General features: G+C 36.7%; 3 protein-coding genes across 3 annotated transcripts; 1 reads left to right on the top strand and 2 right to left on the bottom strand.

The window, feature by feature from the left end:
• The first annotated feature begins 66 nt into the window (after positions 1–66).
• LOC131794909 (flavin reductase (NADPH)-like) lies at positions 67–2,608 on the top strand. The gene is given in 5 exon segments (XM_066172470.1): positions 67–212; positions 999–1,021; positions 1,024–1,174; positions 1,814–2,001; positions 2,451–2,608. Coding segments are annotated over 5 exon segments (666 nt in total).
• Positions 2,609–3,343: 735 nt separating this feature from the next.
• Positions 3,344–15,370, bottom strand: LOC131794793 (putative leucine-rich repeat-containing protein DDB_G0290503). The gene is made up of 17 exons (XM_066172678.1): positions 15,239–15,370; positions 12,845–12,968; positions 12,381–12,481; positions 12,031–12,172; positions 11,500–11,681; positions 11,029–11,200; positions 9,941–10,122; positions 9,640–9,796; positions 9,321–9,413; positions 8,682–8,824; positions 7,930–8,083; positions 7,218–7,399; positions 6,539–6,683; positions 5,506–5,687; positions 5,007–5,178; positions 4,526–4,669; positions 3,344–3,785 (listed from the first exon to the last, which is right to left on the bottom strand). The coding sequence occupies exons 1-17, from the start codon at positions 15,253–15,255 to the stop codon at positions 3,522–3,524; spliced, it is 2,556 nt and encodes an 851-aa protein (XP_066028775.1). The 5' UTR covers positions 15,256–15,370; the 3' UTR covers positions 3,344–3,521.
• A 2,238-nt stretch (positions 15,371–17,608) lies between these two features.
• On the bottom strand, positions 17,609–19,037 carry LOC131794870 (nodal homolog). The gene is made up of 2 exons (XM_059112439.2): positions 18,634–19,037; positions 17,609–18,325 (listed from the first exon to the last, which is right to left on the bottom strand). Exons 1-2 carry the CDS (start codon positions 18,809–18,811, stop codon positions 17,913–17,915), a joined length of 591 nt encoding a protein of 196 aa, XP_058968422.2. The 5' UTR covers positions 18,812–19,037; the 3' UTR covers positions 17,609–17,912.
• Positions 19,038–21,690: the final 2,653 nt, after the last annotated feature.

A 21,690-nucleotide genomic window follows, 5' to 3' on the forward strand; every position in this document is an offset into this window, starting at 1 on the left:
GAAAGTCACGCTCCATCAATCAAGTCACGAAACACCAACCACTGGATACAGTCTACAGGTCGATCCATGGCGAGTGGTCCTCAGTTACTGTTTCCTAAGCTAATAGTATTTGGTGCATCAGGACCAACGGGCCTTGAAGTTTTTCAGCAGAATTTGGCAAAAGGCCATGCTGTTACTGCTCTAGTGAGAACCCCGGAAAGTTTCTCTATTGAGTAAGTGGATTTTGACTTACCTATGCTAGTTGTTGTCGTCTTTAAATCTTACCTTTGCGAATCAAAGCGACTTTGCAAGTTTCTTTCTAGACTCTTATCCATTGAAAATTTTAAAGTAAAATCAAACAAATAAAATGAAACGGAATCTTTTCGAATTTCGAATCTTCACTTGCACAATTAAAGACATCATTTTGGATAAACGCGCAATGTATCTGTTTCTGTGCAAACAATACATGCAAGTATATTGTAAAATTATGCGTCAGTTATATTTTCAATGGAAAGCAGATAGAACGCTGCCTTAATGTGTATTTCTGTGCGAAATCATCGACTGAGTAGCAGCGGACCCAGAAAGCATATGACAACGCAACAAAACTAGAAATCAAGAAGGCAATTTACATATAATCCAATCTCTTAAACTCTCTTATTTTCTCAGTAAAGTAAACAACCTTTTGTCGATCTTTGTCGATTATTGATTGGAACCAACAGAGAGGCCTTCCAAAAGCTACTATAACCACGGAGTTGTAAATCACATTTCGGAGCAAGTGCAGGCAAGACGAGAAAAGGGAAAAAAATGTTTTTTGGGGCGCTCAAGTTGAGATCTATGTTAGGCTGTTATTCTTTGCTAATTTATTCTTGGCTCGCACTCTTTTAAAACAACGAATATATAATTTTTCAAAGTTAGTTAAAGTACGACGCTGCTAAACGAATTCAAAGTAAGACATATGTAACAGATCCAAATTATCACCCATTGCTCTCACCGTGTCGTGTTCTGCATTAATTTAAAAGACATCAAAATCTTGAAGTAAGTAAATAGATGTCTTTGATGTAGAGTCTATAGCACCCATCATCGACGGAAATAGTGCTGTGTTTTCATGCCTGGGTTTTCACAATGGAACATTTTTCTCACCAACGATGTTATACTCCAAATCTATAACGTCCATAACGTCAGCAATGGAAAGGAAATCGATTTGAATTTTTTTTGTCTTTTGTTTCTTTATACCTGTATGGTGAGATGGTTTACTGAACATAAATAAATCAAGCTAAGAGGTTGTGTCTCTTATATTAGCCTCATTTAAGAGGCAAAGAGAACATTCTTCTCAAATTATTTTTGGACTTTGTCGAGGTATCTGGTCTCCCTGGAATCTCGTCGATCGAGTTTTGGAAAGACATGTAGCAGACGACGTATGAATGTCCATATGGCCAAACAATCCCGCCATTTTGCCGCATCACGAAATCACGCTCCTTAACAGGCCGAGGTGGTCGGTTAGACCATCCTGATATCCCAAAAAGCCGAGATGATCTAAAAATAACCTCGTATTTTGGGAATAAAGCCTCCCTTGATAAGTTATAGCGCTAGCATAACGTGAACTATGGAGGCAAAGGTTCAGTACCCGTCGAAGTCTAAAATTTTCAGCTTTATCTGTTTGTTTCTTTTTCTTTATTTCTTTCTTTCTTTTTTTACTATTTCTTTTATTTTCCTCTCTCTTTTTCTAATATTTTTTTTCCCGCTATTACCCTAATTGCGGTAAACATGTGAAGATCAACCCGTCACTTGTAATATATTTTTTGATTTCTTTGATTTGTTTTGATTGCAAAAGGACAGGTGTTGGTAGACTGGTTTGTGTGACTAGTATCTACGTTCAGAAGGATCCGTCAAATCCTAGGTGGATGGATTGGATTATACGGCCACTTCTTCGGGCCTGCATCAACGACATGATACTGATGGAAAATATTGTCATGAAGTCTAATATCTGTTATACTATTGTGCGACCTCCAAACTTGATCAAAGGTACCTTCAGGCCATGATCAACAAATGTTTCAAAAACATTCCTGAGATTATGCTCTCAACCACTACAAACAATCACCATAGTCTCAAGGATATCACCACAACATCTACACTGCTTTAGACTACAATATGTCCAATATATGTAGAACGAAATAACTATACGAACCAAACGAAATAACTATATGGTCAAGCCTGAAAAGTTTATGTTAGGCGAATTAATGAATGCATTCAACCTTTGAGCGAACGGCCATCTCTCAATGGTTGTCTCTAGGATGGCCAAACTACTGTCCTAACGGCATGAAATCCTTAATAAACTCTTTAACGACAAAAGTGTTTATCATCTACTTCTTTCACTGAGGAAAGTTAGTTATGGTCAAAATGTCCATTTTAGCAAAGATTACACTCTAATCAAAACTCTTAGATTAAAGACAAATTTAATTTTTGTGCTTTAGGTCCTTTTACCGGAACTGATTACGTGGTAGCCGAAGGAATGCCTGTAACAAGGTCAGGCTTGATAGTTTCACGGGCTGATGTCGCTCACTTTATGTTTAAGACACTACAGATCAATGACTGGGATAACAAGCGCGTCGCTATGGGTGGCAAAGATTAGGGTAGTTACTTAGTAATAAACTTTGCGTTGAAATATATGTGGTCAGTCAATCAATATGCATTACAGAGCCTGCGGTTCTTGCACGCCAGCCCTTAAAGAGCCCTGTATAGTAGACCGAGCTTACTTCCTAGCGGTTATATAACGAAGTAAAAGAGGTTACTCAATGATGCTCATTTAGTACAACGGAGAGATGGGTCTTTCCCGTTGGTATCTCGGTCGTTATTGCGTAGCTGGAAAACATAGTTCGAAACTTTATTTCAAGGTAAAAATCCATTGACGATGCCTTGAGAGAGGCCTAGAAAAAGTCGAGTTGCTTTCTTTCGTTGCTGTGTGCCCTCCGTATCCTCCGCTTTCACATTACAGCGACTCTACAATAATTATTGACAAGGCAAGGAAATATGGGACTGTGGGATATAAAAATTTTAAAAGAAAGTGAGTAATTCATAGATGAAACAGCACCAATAAACCGATATACCAAAGACCACTATCGAACTCAGTCAAAACTTGTTGTTTTTCTATTCACTTACATGGCGCTTTCGACACCGCTGATCCTTGAATTGCGCAGGAAGTACGTCAAATAAGAAAATAGCAATGGTCTTACTCACTGTATCGTTCTCTGTTCAGTGAGAGCGCGAAATCCCAAGTCTTGATTACGATTCGTCATGAGGACTCAACTTTTCCTTGCCCCAACTCTAACTGAAAGACTAACGACACCTTTCTTGATCAACTACTGGGTTTACAATTTTAAATCTGTCCTCTTCTATTTACTCAAATTGACATCCTGTCCATTAAGGTATATAGATGCAAGTATGGTTACAATTGTAGGGTGAGGCTGCGGTGACGACGTGATAATTACACAACAAGAGGCATAATTCATCTCTATTTAAGAGATATGTTTCCTGACAAATCCCATTCAACTATAGAAACACGCCTGAAACGCTTTCTTTATCATTTGAAAACTACAGCAACTTCCAAATTCTGAGTGTTCGTCTTCATCCTTGTCATGGTAGTCACTAAAGATCTCCCTTGTGTCCCGCCATTTTTTGTTCAGTGTTACAAGCTTCTCCTCAACACCATCGGTAAGAGTCGTGTCAAGGGACTCAGCAGTTATCTCTTGGCCAAGTTTATTTATGTATTTCACCTCAGCCTCCTTTTTTTCGATGTCTCTACATCGTATCTGGAAAACAACAGCAACAAAAAATTGAGAAAAAAGTAAACATACAAAAAAGAAAGAAACATGAATTTATCGGAGCTAAATTCAAAGATAAGTCAAAGACTGACAAGCTACAATCCCGAATATAAATAGTCGACAATCCTTTAAAATACCCTTTATGGCGTTCTATTGCCCCTCTGACTCTCCCTTTCAATCAATCACCAGTTTGGTTTGTGATCGGTGTTTCCAAGACCAAAATGAAGAATGGCAGAGGAAGCAGTGAGTGTTCCAGCAAAGCGTTTGAGAAGGTAGATTTCCATTTAAATTTTGCGTTTCCCTTAAATAGAAAGCTTTTCTGAATCTTTTCCACAGTTCGATGGTAATGTTTATATCAAATATTTTTCCTCATGGTTCTAATTGAATTACGCATTAAAAGCAACCGATGAGAACTTAAGGCATAAATATATGCCTGTGTATGCATGCATTGAGTAATCGAGGAGAATATATATATATATCTTTATGTATATATATATATATATATATATATATATATCTTTATGTATATATATATATATATATATATATATATATATATATATATACACAACTGTTTTTAAAACCTTTGCAAATTTGAAAATATGTATTATGTATATCCCTTTTCTTTTCACATAAAAAAGGGACACTTTTTGACAAGAAAACAAAAATGATGAATGAAATACTAAATAACTTTCGACACTAAGTTGAAAATTGCTCTTTAAACCCACCTTAATTTCCTGGATCCTCTTTGAAACTTCATCGGGATCCATTCCCACACGAAGCGAATTTACCAACTTCTCAGAGTCATTTATCCACTGGTTCATGGACTGAACTTGTCCATCAAAATCTCTCATCTTTGTCTCTAGGACTGACTGTAAAAGGCAAAAATATTTACGTCAAATTCAGCCATACAGTAGCCCACAACGCCAATAACTATAGAAAGGAACTCTCTGCATATCAAAATGCACTTTAATCGCGAGCTAAAGGAAAATATTAGTCAATTAAGACAAACATGCTTGCTTGACCGCCTCCCGTGAGCTAAGCCAGCACTCTAGGTTAGTTTTAAGGCATTTGGCAACAAGTCCAATGTTGAAAACAGACACGAACACAATACAGTTAAACCCTGGATCACAGGAAAAGTTGTCTGTTTTGAACTTTTTTAAAAGGATAGATCTTAAGGGATAATTTACGATTTGATTAACTCGTTACCCTAGGGGAGTCCAGTTCCGCGAATCCCTCGTCTGAAATATCATCTGCGAGTAAGTCATCAAGAGATGCAGCAAGCATGCTGTAATCATCGCTGATCTGAATTGTTTCTTCTTCCACTGCTACAGGAGATTTATTGTTCCGCTGATTAAATTCAAGAAGATCCGTTGCCAGTCTAGAGAAGAAAAAATCTAGTATTATGAGACTCTTTCTGATAAAAGTAACCTGCAGGGAACAAATTACATTCGCCTGCAGGGGGCAGAATATCTCACAAAAATGCTGTTAGTGTAACAGGAAGAGAAAAAGAGATAGGCACGAACACCGGTAGTAACTACGAACAATCTAACAGTATTAATATATAAATATATAAATACGTAGTTGTAGAAGTCCTTGCGAAAGAGAGTTCTCTTATAAACAAAAAAGGATGATTATTATACATTTCAATTATTTATTGGTCAGCTCCTCCTTGACATTCATAATTTTCAATAACATCACGCTTTACCTATCTCCATTCTCTCTGCACATTTTCTTTAGTTGTTTCTGTTTTTCTCTAAGAGAATCTGTTTCCTTGTGAACTTCTTCAAATTTTCCTTTCTCGATAGAACCTCTCTCCAGTAGGCTACGCGCTGAAACATTCACCTCGATGATTTCACTGTCATATGATCCTATGTCATCCATCAGCCGCTGAGTGAATAGAATAACAAAGAGAGATTGAAGTTGGAAAACAAATATCCTTTAGATCACTGATAAATGGTAGGATCTTAATGATAGTCACAAGAATTCTCTCAATGAAGCGATAACAGACGTGAATTAACGATCGCAGAATATGAGAAACTCTAGGTAAAGGATTCCTTACGAGACAGTAATGTACCCCCGGTTTGGGATTCTTCAAAAACTCAAGGAAAATCTCAGGTAGTGGTATACTTTCTTGTGAAACCTTTCACTGCCATAACACGAATCATCTTTTCTCTTTCTGGTCACGTTGCGTTTCCCATAATTCATTACGATGGATTTGGTGTCACATCCATGATTTAATAATAAGATTTCAAGGAGATGCTACATCTGAATTACTTCTAGTACTTAAGATGTTGATTTTCTATATCCATGAAAGTTCTCTATTCCATTTTGGTTGAATAGAAAATATACTCCTCTAGCTTCTAGACAAGTTAATGATTTTAACAAACAAACGTAATATAAATGTAACTTCTTTAAAGTAATCAATAATCAAGGATAAAGGCCTTAAAAGGATTCGTATCCTTTGAGTGAATTTCTGGATCACGGTACAGTGCTTTACGAACTATAACCTAACATGAGACTTGCATTGCGGCCAGGCAAAAACATATTAGAAACCCAAGTTTTTACCCCTTTTTGTGGTAAAATAACTTGCAGAACAAGTAATGTGGACACAAAGCGCATATGTAAGGATTACCGCCAACGTTTGCCTTATTAGTGCCACACAATAACTAATAACTAATTTTGGTAGAATCTTGATAGCAGACTCATAATTGATAGTCGACTCATTATGTAGCTCCTACCTTCTGTTTGAGGATGTTTTCTTCAAGCGAAAGCCGCTCATCTTCGTACATTTCAGGTCTATTTATCTCCCTCTCGATATCGTTAAACTCCTTGCTCATCTTCAGTAAGGACTTTTCGTTAAGGTCCAGAGTGGCTTTAATAATGCTACATGCAGTGATGACAAAATAAAACAATTTAAAATCATATTTCTCAGTTACAACGCGTGCTAAAATTGGTTGCTTAGGGCTTAGATGGAGGAAGAAAAACTTTCGGTGCAGACCTCGAACTCTGTGTTTACAAATTTGTGATCAATTTTCATCAACACACACATAGGATTACGCAGCGTTTAAAAATAGAAAGACAACAAGGAAACTACCTTTACCTCATGCAAATAATGGGTATAAAGGAAGTGATGTCATAACCTCTCAAATTCTCCACATGGATCGCGCTCCAAAAATAAACACCTATTATGACTCATCCACAATTTCAAAATCACGAATACAGCTCTACAGGCATCCATTCACTCTTCTACCAAACCTCTATGGCAACAAGCGAGGTAAGTGAGACATTATTTCAGGGAGAGAAGGTAGAAAGCATGGAGTTGAAAAAATTCGAGAGGGTTAACCGTTTTGTTTTAATTTATTATCCTAATTCTTTACTCAATACTTTTAATATCTTACAAAATAGTGAATCTCCTACCGATTCTTATTATTGATGTGTTCCCCCCACAATTGATCCCAGCGTTTCTTCAGATCCTCCACTCTCTTGCCCAGGATTTCAGTGTCACTATCATTGAAGAAGTCTTCCTCTTTAGCCTTTTCAAACTTATCTACTTGTGAATGAAACTCAGATCTTGATTTCTCGACATCCCTCTCAAATCTCTGAAAAATGCAAATAATCTTTTAAACGTTTCGGCAAGAAGAAACGAAAGAAACGCCTGAAAAGTATGCTGGATTTACGCCAATTCTGTTTCCTGTGAACATTTGAATTCGTAGTAAGTGTTTTGCAAAAAGGAACCAAAATTGCTCTGGCCACTCCTAAGCTGTCTAAAGGCAAAGTATACCCTCCGAATAAAAGTTTTTATAGATCTACAGTATTTCCGTCCGGGATTGGATAATAATGTTGGCGAGTTTCAGTGTTACGAGTATGGCAGAAAACGTATATCGTGAGAAGGGAGGGTACTGTCCTCCATACCGAGATAAAGTTGAAAAAAGAGGCGAACCGCCTTGAAGTATACAGAGATCTTCAAAAACAATTCTTAAGAACGAAAGTTGATTTTTCTAATGTCACGACAATATAAGAGAGTCAAAAATAGTGTCAAGAACAAGTCTGACGAAACATTCCACGTGCTTAAGCATCAATGTAGACGCTTGAGATATGCACTGTAGATGCCTGCATTCTCTCCACTTACCGTAATATCGTTCAACTGTTTTTCCAACTCCTTCCTTCTAGTCTCTGGAACTGAAAATTTCTGAAGCGACTCCTCCTCAAGACTTTGCTCATTCCTTTCGCAATACTTAAGGGATGAGTCAAAGGATTTAAAAGCATTGGACTGTTTCTCCAACCTAGTGGTGAAATCAAACGGTATTCTTCTTGCAATAGCCGATACATGCATGGTAAATATGATGACACGAGTTACATAGTAGGTTGAAAGTAAGGCTAATAAAGCTTGGAAGATTAAGCGAAGGCTATCAAAGATCAGGTAGAACTCTTATATGTGCCACCGTGATTGTGAACTTAAAATAAATCCGAACGGCTTACGTATCCTTAACTTTTCTCCGAGGCTATAAGTTTTTCAATTGCACTTTATGTTGACCCCTCCTTCCCCTCCTGTCCTTGTTCTCTTTCTATTTACTCTTATTTCTCCAGGACAAATCTACTGAGGAATTTTTTTTTCAAAATGGTCTCATTCCAGTGCCCGCAAGATGTCACTCACTTTAGGAGACTCAAGGGAACACAGTTTTCTTTTTCCTCCATCGTTTTGTTGCCCCACAGGAATGAAAAGAAATGAATCTTAAACGGAGAATACTAGAGAGACGACGATAACAATCAAAGCGATTGCATTAGGAAAATGCTTCATGATATCTTGCCAAAAGGTCTAACCATCATCGATCAAGATTAATTTACTCTTTCAATAACTCTCAAATAACTGCAGAACTTTACCTGAGACTTTCCTCGTCAGAATCGTTGTCTATTTTCACAACAACGTGCACAGGGTCCAGGGAAGCATTCAAATCCACGGCGGCTGAACTGGTAACAATCTCTTTCTTGGATAAAACACGGATCCTTTCATCAACTTTTGAATTCTGATGCATAAATAAAATAATGACAGAATTGACTGGGAGAGTTCTGTATGAATTATATTTTAGAAATTGCTTATTTTTGGTCTTCTAGTCGAGGTAGAAGTTATTATTGACTTATTTCCTTAGATTTACTTGGCGAAGAGATCATTGCGAAGAAAAGTGCTCCGAAAAATCTGTTACCCTGTACACTGACACTGATGCAGATCTATAGCCAATTTAAAAGTTTGCTTGGCCCTTATACCTCCATTATCTTATATATCTGTGATTCTTCCTTACAGACCTACATTTTTTCATTTAACTTATCAGAAGTAATTTGGATCAAAATCTATTTGACTCATTTTGGAAAGTTGCAATCACCTGCACGTTAAATAATGTACTGACAATGCTACGAGAAGTTAAATTCCAGTTACTAACGGGAGTGTGGTGAAAAGATGGCTTCCGTTTTGGAGCGTTTTTCTCTTCAGTTCTTAGATAAAACCAACAATCTAACAATGCTTACCTGGTCTGATGAAACAGTCAAATCCAGTGATGTTCGTTTGGTAACAGTTTCCTTCATAGAGATATCAATTTTTCTTTCATTAGCATCCTGATCCTGCAAGATAGTGACAAAAATTGGTTAAGATTTCACTTAGGCAAGTTTTTGATACACATCTACCAAAGTTGACCTCGAACTTTTTCTTCGACAAAAGAGAATGATTGAAAATGGTTTCCTCTTTCAGAGAAATGCTTATTTCACGCCTTTTCTTCCCTTCACATTCCTTCGTCAACAGCGAGTGACCGTTTTTTAGAGGAATGGCTTTACAAATTTGCAGGAATACCTTTGTCTCGACTTCTTTTTTCTGCTGCGCCTCGCGTTTTTTCCGCATGGATCTTTTCCTTCGAAACGATGAATTTCTCCGTGAGCTAAACCTTCGAATAATCGACTGCCTCTGCTTTACGAGCCTTTGTCTTAACTTGTTGATCTCAGCGTAAATCCTATAAAGAGAAGGAATGACAGATTTTGCCTTTCGCTTAGTTTCTTAAAGATGTCTCACAGTATAATTTTGGATGTCAATGTTTTTTTTTACGGCTACAACCCATTTATATCAAATCCTCAAACTAATTCCTTTCATATATCACCTGTCTCGACTTGCATTCAGCCGATTATCGATCGATTCCCATTTTGCAACGATAACATTGATAACACGTTCCAATTCGTCAGTATCTTCCTCGTCGAGTCGTCCACTCTTCATGAGTGTAGCGGCTATGTCGTTCATGTTATGCAGTCTAGGCTTGGACTTCCTAAAGTTCTCTAGGACTTTCTTTGGATAGAAAAAAATTCAAAGGCACTTATTAAGTTCAGGTTTGGGCCATTGCAAACAATTAATTGTTCCCAACATTTGTGTAGTAAAACCCGTTTTATTATTATTATTATCATTATTATTATTTATTATCATTATTATTATTTATTATCATTATTATTATTTATTATCATTATTATTATTTATTATCATTATTATTATTTATTATCATTATTATTATTTATTATCATTATTATTATTTATTATCATTATTATTATTTATTATCATCATCATTATTATTATTTTATTATTTATTATCATTATCATTATTATTATTATTATTATCATTATTATTATTTATTATCATTATTATTATTTATTATCATTATTATTATTTATTATCATTATTATTATTTATTATCATTATTATTATTTATTATCATTATTATTATTTATTATCATCATCATTATTATTATTTTATTATCATTATCATTATTATTATTATTATTATTATCATTCTCAAGATTCGAAAGCAGGAAGAGGCATTACATGATTTCCAAGAAAATCACTTTCATCAACCATCGATTATTCTAAATCTGTACACTTGTAGTTGTTGTTGTTTCTGTTTATTCCTCTTTTTCTTTCTCATCCGTCTGCTAACTGGCTTTTAACCTTTAACTAAAATGTTGTCAAAATCTCACCTTCAAGCCGCCGGTGCAAATAGCTAATTTAGGATGTCTTAGAAAGGCTCTGGCCCTAACAATCCTAACTTAGGCATGTGCTGGATACTTATTTAAAGGGTAAAAGAGGAGCAAAGACAACGACAAAATGGTAGAGCAAACCCAAACAAAGTGTTGTGGTATCATCCATAGAAGTTGAAACATGACGAGTGTACACTCATGTCTATATATATACTGATGCGAACCTGGTTTTCATGAAGCTGTAATCTCACAGCTGTAATCGTGGTTCCCAACTTTTCCGGGTGATCTGCATATGGGTCGTATTCCATTAGCAATGAATCCGCTATTTCAGCATTGTTCATCCACAAATCTAACTTGGAATATTCAGTTTGCATTTCCAAAACGAACGCTTCGATGCTGAAATAATTAATAGAAAAGGTGGTGTTTGACCCCATTTAGGATACTTTCATAAACTCAAAGAGGTGAGAGGTCGAGTGAAAAAAATATCTGGATTCGATAAAGATCTCCGGTATACCTTGAAGAAAATTCAGATTAGAGTTGATTGTGGTGGCTCTTTGATGAGCTAAAACATTATACATTATGCGTGATGTGCCAAATGAAGGCTATTTAAAGACATGTTTATTCCAACATCAGATATATTAACTATCAACAGTAAATTGGCATGACTGTGTGATTAGCGGCCAGGGTCTTTTTACCTGTTGCACTTGTCGACGGCGTCTTTGCAAAGTACATTCCACCGACTGCTTATTGCTGCAATTTCCTGTCTCATCTTTTCCTCTTTGCTTTTGGTTATTTTACCTTCCTCCAGACTTATTTTTCCAGATTTGGTCACCTGATCAACTGTTTCTGCTTCAGCAGATATATCGCTGATTAAAATCTGCGAATAAAGAGAAAAATATCACTTGATAGAACTTGAATAACCACAAACAATATTCTTCTATGATAAAAATTGATGGACTTGCTCTATTCACAGATCTACTGTAATGTTTTTACGAGGACATCACCATTCAAGAACCATAAGAACTACGAGAATTCCAGTCTAACTCAAAATAATTATAATAAACAAGCTTTCCAAAGGATCCTATCCACGCACCTTTCTACACTTTTTATCCACCCTTTATTCAAATTTCAAATAAAAGTTTCTTCGTTTCACCTTTGCAATCCAGACCTCTACGCAATAGAAATCTGGATAATGAAGATGGCTAATAACAGTTGATAACTGATACCTTGTAATTTGTAATGTCATTCTCTATTGTTTCAAAGTTTATGGATCTTTTGGATTTCCTTCTTCTTCCAACCGCCGCGCCATGAATTTTAGACTCTTTAGAGTTTCTCTGCTTCCGGATTTCAGTGAGTGTATCCAGAGCACTGTAACAGAGAGACATGCCCATGAGTAAATATTACGACACTGTTTTATTAATCAGCATCGTTATTTGCTATTTGCCATTTTGATGCTGCCTCCAAACAGAGTCAGTGCTCAATCATTGTAAGTTCTAACAAAATCTCTGTAAACACTTTATTTTCTTTCATAATCGTGATGGTTTAACACGTACTTCATCGTGAAATAAAATATTACCTTACAAGTTTTGCCAGCCCATCAAGGACATTTTTATTCAGAGGACGGACATCGCTCTCTTTAGCAGTTTTCAGTAACTTGACTGAAGAAGTTTTGCGGCCCTATAACATTTAAGGTAAGCTTTAATCAGTGCATTCAATCACTTGTCTTCATGTTTGGTCGTATATTTATACTGAAAATATAAAACCTAAGGGCATATACGCCGTAAAAAACGGATACAGATAAGAATAAATCAAATAAAGATGTCATAAAAGGTGGACTAAACTAATACGTATTTCAAGAGTATAAATACATTGAATAAAGGGGTCAAGTTTCTCGAGAAACTGTGCTGCTGTTTCAATGGGTGGTACGACAAGATTATTGAAAGCTGATGTTTCAAGCCCCAACCCTTAGACAGAGCAAAACAAAACTCAGCTGATAAAGCCAAATTATATTACACGTATCTTAAAAATGCTTTGACTTACTTTTGAAGTAAGTTCGCTCGTCGAGAAGTTATGTTTTAGTGCCCTAGTTTCTAAGACCTTCAACGAACGGCTCAGCTTGGATAACTGTTCTTTCAGATCCTCGTAAACCTGCTTGTTATCACGGCTAGATATGGAGAGATCAACTCAGTTAGAATTTGGTCCGACGAAAGATTAATCATAAATAGACTACAAAATAAAGGAAAAACTTAGTAGTTTAAAATAAGATTGTAGTAAAAGGAACATTCCACCAAGGTGCCCACATTATAATAACTTTCCTTTTACTTATATGTATTTTAGACTATGTTTGTGTCCAGTTGTAGTCAATCTCGCGGGTCCCATTTCCTGTCTTCATTGTAAGTGTAGCTAGGATTTTATAATCAGAAGTAAATCAAGCTTGAGCGTGTAGCCAATTTTAGGTAATGCAGTTGTAAATGTTTTCTCTCGATGTAATAATCTTTGATAACCATATGCATCAAAAGCAGCTAATGTTAATTGTAACTTTGCCACAATATGTTCTGTATTAATCATTATTTCTTTTAAAGTCGTAAAAATTACAAAAAGGAAAGACAAAAAAATCCACGGTCATTTGAAGCAAGGTGTAAAACGAAAAAAAAAGGAAAACAACAAAATAAAATCTGCGTTCATTTAAAATAAGTGCTTGTTGTGGGATTCCGTAAAAGGAAGCGTTTTGATCTGAACAAACTTGGTAACAGGTGAATTCAAGTAATTTGCCTTATGACGTCATGCATTCAGAAATTCCCGTCAACAACGAAGAAAAATTAGAGAAAAATAGAATTAGATGGTAAGGTCTTTGAAGGCGGTAAGAAGTGATGAGGAAAATTTATTTCAGTTATAAATGTGCCTCCCCACTCCCAAAAAAAAGAAGGTGTCGTATGATAAAACTAAAAAGAAAAGATCTGATCTAGTTTTGTATAAAATCAAATTAAAGGCGATTGAATGAGCCTTCCGCTTTACAGGTAAACAACACCTTTTTTTTTCGAGATATTTCAATTAAACCAATGTGGGCCCAGGATCCCACAATTCTTTAGGAAGAGGGAGAGTTAATGTGCTTTTCAAGAAGAGAGCCCTCTATTGCAGGAATATCTCTTGTCTTTCGGGATATGAGAGATAACGTAAATGATTTTAAATTGCATTAATTCATGAAGGTTAGCCAAAACTCATCGGATAATGAAAAGAAAAGATTTGTTTCCTCAGAGTCAGAGCACTTTTCATAAAAAGTTCAACGAAAGTCCAGCGAAAGGAAAGCTAATCCAAGAGCTTAGCGGTGCATGAGGTCAACTATGGTTGAAATGTTAAGCACAATGTTAATTTTATGGTTTGCTAATTATATTATTCCAAGTTGTCGATGCGTATATCAAGCTCAATATTACGTTTCTCGAGGCAAAAAAAAATTAAGCTTTTGCATTTGACGCGAGTCTAGATTCCTCCAGCTCCATGAGAACTTTCAAGAAAAGCATGAGCTTCATCATGTGCTTGGGAGGGCGTCGCTAACAATCAGTAAATAGTTTTTCAGCCCCTTTTGCTGCCAAAGAAGAAGATAAATTGATGTGATTTTGCTTCCTCGATAGGGTATCGAAGTAAAAAAAGATAAGCGTGCAATCTCTGCTCAGAGCCGAAGCAATTAGCCAGCGGTCCAGACTATTGTGCAAACAGCTGAAAGGCTTTGCTTAAACGTGTTACAAACCTCTGGAAAATGTCAGATTTCCTTTAGTCAACCTTTTGAAGTACGCAACCGAACGTAATAGAGTGTAGAGTAAGTGTGAAATTCAAGGGGAGCCGGGTTTTTTCGATGAACCTTTGTACTTTCATCTAGACTCAGTAAGGCTTACCAACGTGCCAGTTTATTTCTCGATGTTTAAACGACAGCCTCTGTTACTAGTCCGTGACTAAACGCTCATACTTTGGTGTCTAATCAGTTGGTTGACAAGCCTGTTTGCCAAGCGTTTTGTTTAATTGAATGATTAACAACAAACATCGAAAGGTACACATAGTTTTATCTAATCAAACAGAAATGGCTGAAATAGAGATCTAACATCAGTTCTAAACCCAACGTTCTTATTTTATGATTATTCGAAACCAGAAATAATCACAGATCCTGCTAGTTTAAAGTAATTACATAATGCATATTTGCTTAACAGTTTGCCAATTTCGATTTAAAAATTTATTCAAGGCTTCTACAAACAGTTTCTATGAATGAGAGTGTCCCATTCAAAATAGTTTTGCAGCTCCGGGAACTTTGTGAAGTGATATACCTTTACAAGACTATTATCATGACCAAACGAAGCGATTGTGGATCGCACATATCAGTTCCACATGTCATCATCAAAGTAAGATTGCTCTCACACTCAAGCGGTATAATTAAACATACTTTACCTGGTCTTCGAGGCCATATCTCTCAGCTGTAACCAAACAATTCTTTAAACAAACCAAGTGTCTGCTGAAAGCAGTTGCTGCAAGTTTTTTTCCTACAAATACTTAACAAAAACAGCCCTCTGCCCTTTAGAGACAAAGCTTTAAGATTAATGACTTTTTAACGGAACTCCAAAAATGCATACATATCCCACAAACAAAGCCTCCAATAATAAGCTATTATGAAAAGACAATAGCAAGAAAATACTTGATTGCTCTCACGCTAAACTGGTCTCTCTGAAACTGTGCGGCGCAAATATTTTTCGAAGAAAACTACTCGGCTGTTCAACAATGAGAGATTTCACCATCACCACTTTCACCATCGTTGTTAGTAGGTGTAACACCGGTGAAATCTCCGAACTTATATGAAAAACTTTTGAGAAATGTTTCCCAATCTTGCTTCTTTCTCCTAAATTCTTGTAGTGCCTGTAAATCACTCGGGACATAGCTGGTGTAAAAAAAAAATGAAATGACGACAAAATATGAAACTCATTAGCTCTAATTGTCAGTCTAAGAACTTTGTAGAATTTCTTTCGTCAAGAAAAAATAGGAATAACAACAGAATTTGAGACCAACCATCAAGGCTTTCACAGAAACTTATGAATACTGTCCCCCGAAAATTGAAAGTTTTTGAAATAAGACGTTCATCAATGTTTTGGCACGACCGACCAAAACATTTTTGACAACGGCGCACACTACTGAGACAAAAACCACGGGAGAGAAATTTGAAAAAAAAGATTCTAACTATGCCCCGACGCGAGGGCTCAATAAAAAAGACTGCATGAGGCTTCCTTCTGTTCAATCATCGGTCTTTACCACTAGGATTCCAAGCCTCCAAGCCCCAACGGAGCACAATTATAACCAGTTCTCCAGAGCAGAACATCATCAGCGAATTAAGCTCAGTGACTTTTTGGACTTACTTCTTTAAGACTTATTGTGTGAGTGAGGCTGCGACAAATATGAACTTAGATTGAATTAAGAGTGATGAGAGCCTCCAGAAATTATGAGTTTGAGCGGGTCTTTAAAAGATTTCGAACACTTTCGTTTACGTACCTGTACATTTTTGCAGGATTTCACTGAAGCGTATTCGCCAATTCTCGTTTCGAAGCTGGCATTTCCAATGCCAGCCGTTTCAAATAGTGGGGGTATATTGTGAAGTTGAAGAACCAAACCGAACACAGATAGAATGGTGCCATTCGGGATTTTTTGCCTAGGTTGAAGAGGAGCACTTTACCCTTTATAATTCCCAATATCCGGCTGACTGTTAATTCTCCCCTTTAGCTACTACACATCTCCTTGTAAATTAGTAATGAGAACTAGATGCTGGATCAAGATAGCAGCTTCAACCCGACAATTTTGAATATACTCATTACCTGTTTGCCGAATAATGTATTGATATTATTGGGAGAAATTTCATGTTTATCACTACTGGGAGTTAAAGAGTTAAAAAATCTTGGGAGAGGGGTATGAGAAAGGAAGGGTTGAGAAGTACAACTTGCCAGAGAAGACGGAGATACTTTTGTCAAACTTACTACTATTTCCAGCAAGCGCCGACGCAAATAAAAGACTTAGACCATAAGGGAAAAAACAACAAAAGAAAAGGTAGAAAAATTGATGAATAAAACAAAAGAAAACAAAAGTTCGATGTTCAACATGAATGCATAGATCCTAATCCTAACCCTAACGCTAACCCTTACGCTAACCCTAAAGCAATACAGTCATAAATTTTTTTAAAATTCAGTTAAGTGGGGGAGGATCACAAGATTTTCGGGGGGGGGTGGGGGGTTGGGGGGAATGGAGGGGACGATAGTCGTCGCCTACAGAATATAAAGGGGGCACCATAGAAAATTTATTGCCGATTATCTCCTATTGAGAGAGAGGGGAGGAAATCAGGTTAAGTTTAGCGTGATACAACCAAAAATCCGTCGAACAGTCCCTCACTGATCAAAAATCCATCAAGTCCCGAAGCATCCATTTCGGCTCCGGTATTTTCTTCATTTTCGTTTAAATTTTTTCATTTTCTGTTTCTTGACCCTTTCTTGTGCATCGTAGATCAAAATATTTTAAATCAGGAGAGATTTATGTATACTCCAGTAAGTATTCAAATCCCTTATATAGGCTCCGCATAAAATACGAAATCAATGCTTAAAAATACAAGTCACAATAGAAAGAACAGTAAGTAAACATGGCAAATGTTGTAAACTATGGCACACAAACATTCATACAATCTCCGAGGACTTTTCCGTGAGGCAACATTTTGCAGGATAGAGGCTTAATGTCGGTTATAACCTTACTCTCATTAAGCGTTTAAAAATAAAGGCATGCATGACTCAATGATCAGAAAGTTCATTTAATAAACCTTGGAAAGAACTCAGCCTTTCCTCTGTCATTTGTATGTTAGAAAAAAAGTCATTTACTCAAAGGATGTAGCGCCTAACTAAAAATAAAAAAGCATAGGTGGACTTCTTTGGATTTCACAACATCACGATGAATGAGAAATTTCAATAGCGATTAATATCGTTCCTTTGTCAGATTTAAACTACTTAACTTAACGACACAATGATGCTTTTATCTAGATTAAAGCTGTTCATTATTTAAGGTCTGCCTTCAACAAGCTAAAAATGTTGTCGTGTCTGCCCTATTGGAATATTTGGTAACACCCGCATTCTTCGACAATCATATTATCAAGGGAACGTATTTCTAAGGTTTCCTTTTCAAAATACAATATACGGATTGGCCGCAATTTGACCGGCACACAACAGGCAGCCATGCCATCCGTCGAATTTACTTTATTCTTCATGTTCAGGGTCACCCGTGCATAGTTGTTGACATTTTGAAGTTGTTTTATGTTGCATTTCCCCACGCACTGATAAGCATTGAAGCGGCGAGGATGCACGATGCTATCGTCTGCAGCGTTGACCATCCTATCCACTTTTCGGCAAGCATGTTCATCAGCTATATCGTCCACGTTCTTAGGATGAAGTCCTCGTGGTGATACATCTATCTTACTTTGGGATTCCATTTTTTGGAATTCATTGTGGGCATTGGGAGCTAAAAGAGATGAAGAAGCAGAAAATGGAGTTTGAAAGCCGTTTCTAAGTCTTTTTTGTTCAGTGAGAGCAAAATTTGGTCAAGTCAGGATAAGCAGACTTGAAATAACGTTGTGCATATTCCAATGGAAATATCTTTGAAAAAGATGTAATCATACTCTCATGTAATCTTCATCCAACAGATCTTTTTTGATTCGAAGACACACTAAGAAAAGCGTTTTGAAAACCAGTATCTCAGAAAAAAAATTATGCTGATGTTTCTCGCCTTGGGTTAGGGTTAAGGTTAAGGTTAGTTTTATACTTTCCTACCCGCGTCTTGAAACAGAGAGGACGCTCCGTTTGGGTCTTCAGGTCCTGATAAGCTTTCGCACTCTTCAGTGAGCGAGCTTTTCGCTGGATGCTTTTGAACTGGAATTCCGTTTACAGGCGCAAACGAACTCAGAGTATAGAGAACCAACATCACAAGGAAGAAGAATGGCTGAAACATATTGAAGAGTGATGCAAATTATCTATCCACAGTCTCTATCTTTGAATACCCTCTGAAAACTAGCTGACGAAAGTTTGTGGGCACCTTAAATACCCTCATATTCTAGAACATGAGCGAAGATTGTAACAAAAACCGTCATAGCTTATGTTGCACATCTGGTTCTAATCGTATTACTACTTAAAACTTCGAAAACTTGTTCTATATTGGAAGTTTTGTATTGTGATCTAAACTGCTCAGAGGAGGTCTTGAGAAAAGATTGAGAACAGAAAACCCTCTAAAGATGCCAAATTGCATCGATAACGCCACGTTGGTAGAGCTCTGTTAGTCGCTCTAAGTATTCTTTTGCGTCATAAATAGCTAATCTTTTAATGAGGGCGTCAACATAATAAACAGACCAACTGTCATGTCACTGTCACTCTTCCCAATCAAATGGGAGCTAGACGCTTCGAAGTACCTACAAAACTGAAAAAACTAAGCCTGACGAGCTGAAGCTTGGTATTTTTAATGATAATGTATGAAAATGTTAAAAACGCTTATCTTGTTATTAATTCAAACAAAGAAAATTCTTTCCTTACCAGATGTTTCTTTTGTAACCCACACCGCTAAGACGTCTTTAAAATGCCGGTTAGGAAAGGAATAACGTGCAAATTAACATCTTGTCAAACATTGTTTGAGTCGCGCTAAGTATTTACTTTGTAAGAGGGCAAAAAGTTAATTAAAAGAGGAACTATCATGTTGCACTCCACTCCTGTTCCTTCATGGTCGCTGGATTGGTCATGATTTTATTCAGGCCTTATTTTCCGACTAATGCTTGAGTACTGTTCATTACTTCGAATATCGCTTTCATATTCACTTCTTAACCCGCAGTTCACATATATTTTTACAGTCAATTTTTCATCACCTTAGGCCTTATTTACAGTACTACTTAAGTAGTGTTCATTACTGCCAAGAACGCTCTCATAATCTGTTAACCCGTAGTTCGCATTTATGATTTTCATACATTCGCAGTAGTTTTTCCGTCACCTTAGGCCTTAATTTCTGAACTGATTAAGTAGTGTTCACTATTGCGAAGATCACTTTCATATTCATTTATATAGCTAGGCCCTAAATGACCGATTCTATTGTACCCATGAAGTGTGATGGTTCAGAACATACTGCACCGGTATCGAAGAGGTCATGGGTTCAAATCCCGTACGGGCCATGAATTTTTTTCAGGTCTTATTTTCAACTTCAAGTTCAGTTGTGTTCATAGCTGCGAGGATCGCTTACATCTGCAGAACATACTTCTTTTACTTGACGCAACTTCCGGGTGGTTAAAGCTGACTTGCGCCTATAATAAAATTGCAAAAAATACCGTCCGCTGTCTACTTGAAAGGATAGCGAAAGGTCACAACAATCATGTGCTCCTCTCCTGGTGAATGATATACATAGTTCAATTAGTTAGGCTTTTACGTGTACAGGATATCCTTCTCATTAATCGTTCATTCACAACGATCAAATGAAAATGGGGAAGCGTTTATACCATTTTCTGCTCAGAAATTGTTTGACTTTTTGTCCATCAATTAAAGTTCATGACCTGATCGTCACAACAACAGAGTAAAAAAACATCTTGCGTACTTTGCCTTGTTTTTGTAACTGCTTTTCGCTGACCCCACGGACTCTTAATTACTGCCAAACACAAAGCAAATGAACCTCATAGAGAAGTTATCAACTCTCTGGGCTGGTATTTCATAACCCCCTCAAGAGGGTAATCACCTCCTCTTAGTTAAAAAAAATCTTGCCTCCTAAAGAGATATCTCACCTTTCAGTAAACAAGGGAATTATAACCCCCCAAACAGAATCATCACCTCTTTGGAGAAAGTTGACCAAAGGTTCGTATTTTCATCAGGTTATCTTTTCCTGTTTCCGCACAAACACTTTTGTTGTATGGTAGAAACTTTAAAATTGATTGAAACTCAAGAAAAAAAAGATAGGTTACTTACCTATAATGTTCTATTAATCCGTTTCGATTCTCGTTTTCAATTCTCCACTGTTGAGTGATGCGTGTGTCCTTTTTAATCCAATTGTACTAGTGCTAAATTATACTCACGGATTATTACGAATCATCCAACAGTTGCCTCACGTTTCTCTTTGTTTGTACAGCATATTACTACGAAATTTATCTATCTTCCTCTTGTCATCGATCTTATCAGGATGACAGAGAACCCGGAGTTTCCGATCCTTGGCCTTTAACTTAACAGCATAGTATTCATGAGCGTTATCGCAAATTTAACTTTTGCACCTTTATGATAAAAACATAAATTATTGGTAGTTTCGTACAAAGCAATCTTCTCTCTATTCAGATACACAGTTTTCCGGCTTAAAATGCCACTTCCCCACAACCTACGCACTTTAAATTTAATCGTACAGTTCGGTTTTTTCCTTTCTCTGCATAATTCTTTGATCTGGTCTGAAGTTAGACACTAATTAACTTTGACTGTCCCTGAAATTGGAAAGAGATTTCATGTTCTCTCAAGTCATTGCGAAACATAGAAGTCGCTTTGTTATTGCCTTTGTTATTGTCTTTGAGAGGGCTTACTGTAATCTACGAAACGAAACCGGAATGAAAAAATGTAATTTGGGAGATTAACTCAAATCGGTAATTTGCGAAAAGGAAACTCGTAATTGGTGACTTAGAAATCCATAATTTTCGAGGAAGGTAATTCTGTATTTTGCACTAGTTTGGATTTAATGAATCAATGCATCGGCTATGTGAAAGGAAAATTGCGCCAAATGTTAAGCAATAAAATGCAAACCTATTATTTAAAAAATGATCCAGCGCTGAAGCTGTGCTGTTTTAATCGTCAATTTACGAAGTGAAATGCGTGACATGACATTCA

Source organism: Pocillopora verrucosa, chromosome 9 (genome assembly GCF_036669915.1).
Source record: "Pocillopora verrucosa isolate sample1 chromosome 9, ASM3666991v2, whole genome shotgun sequence".
Lineage (NCBI taxonomy): Eukaryota > Metazoa > Cnidaria > Anthozoa > Scleractinia > Pocilloporidae > Pocillopora > Pocillopora verrucosa.

Coding starts and splice junctions, on each gene's coding strand:
- LOC131794793 (XM_066172678.1), bottom strand. Junction 9,797..9,940: donor CTGAATGCAAGTCGAGACAG/GTGATATATGAA, acceptor TTCTCTTTATAG/GATTTACGCTGAGATCAACA. Junction 9,414..9,639: donor AAAAAGAAGTCGAGACAAAG/GTATTCCTGCAA, acceptor ACTATCTTGCAG/GATCAGGATGCTAATGAAAG.
- LOC131794870 (XM_059112439.2), bottom strand. CDS start 18,811: ATGTTTCAGCCATTCTTCTTCCTTGTGATGTTGGTTCTCTATACTCTG. Junction 18,326..18,633: donor CTCTCTGTTTCAAGACGCGG/GTAGGAAAGTAT, acceptor CATCTCTTTTAG/CTCCCAATGCCCACAATGAA.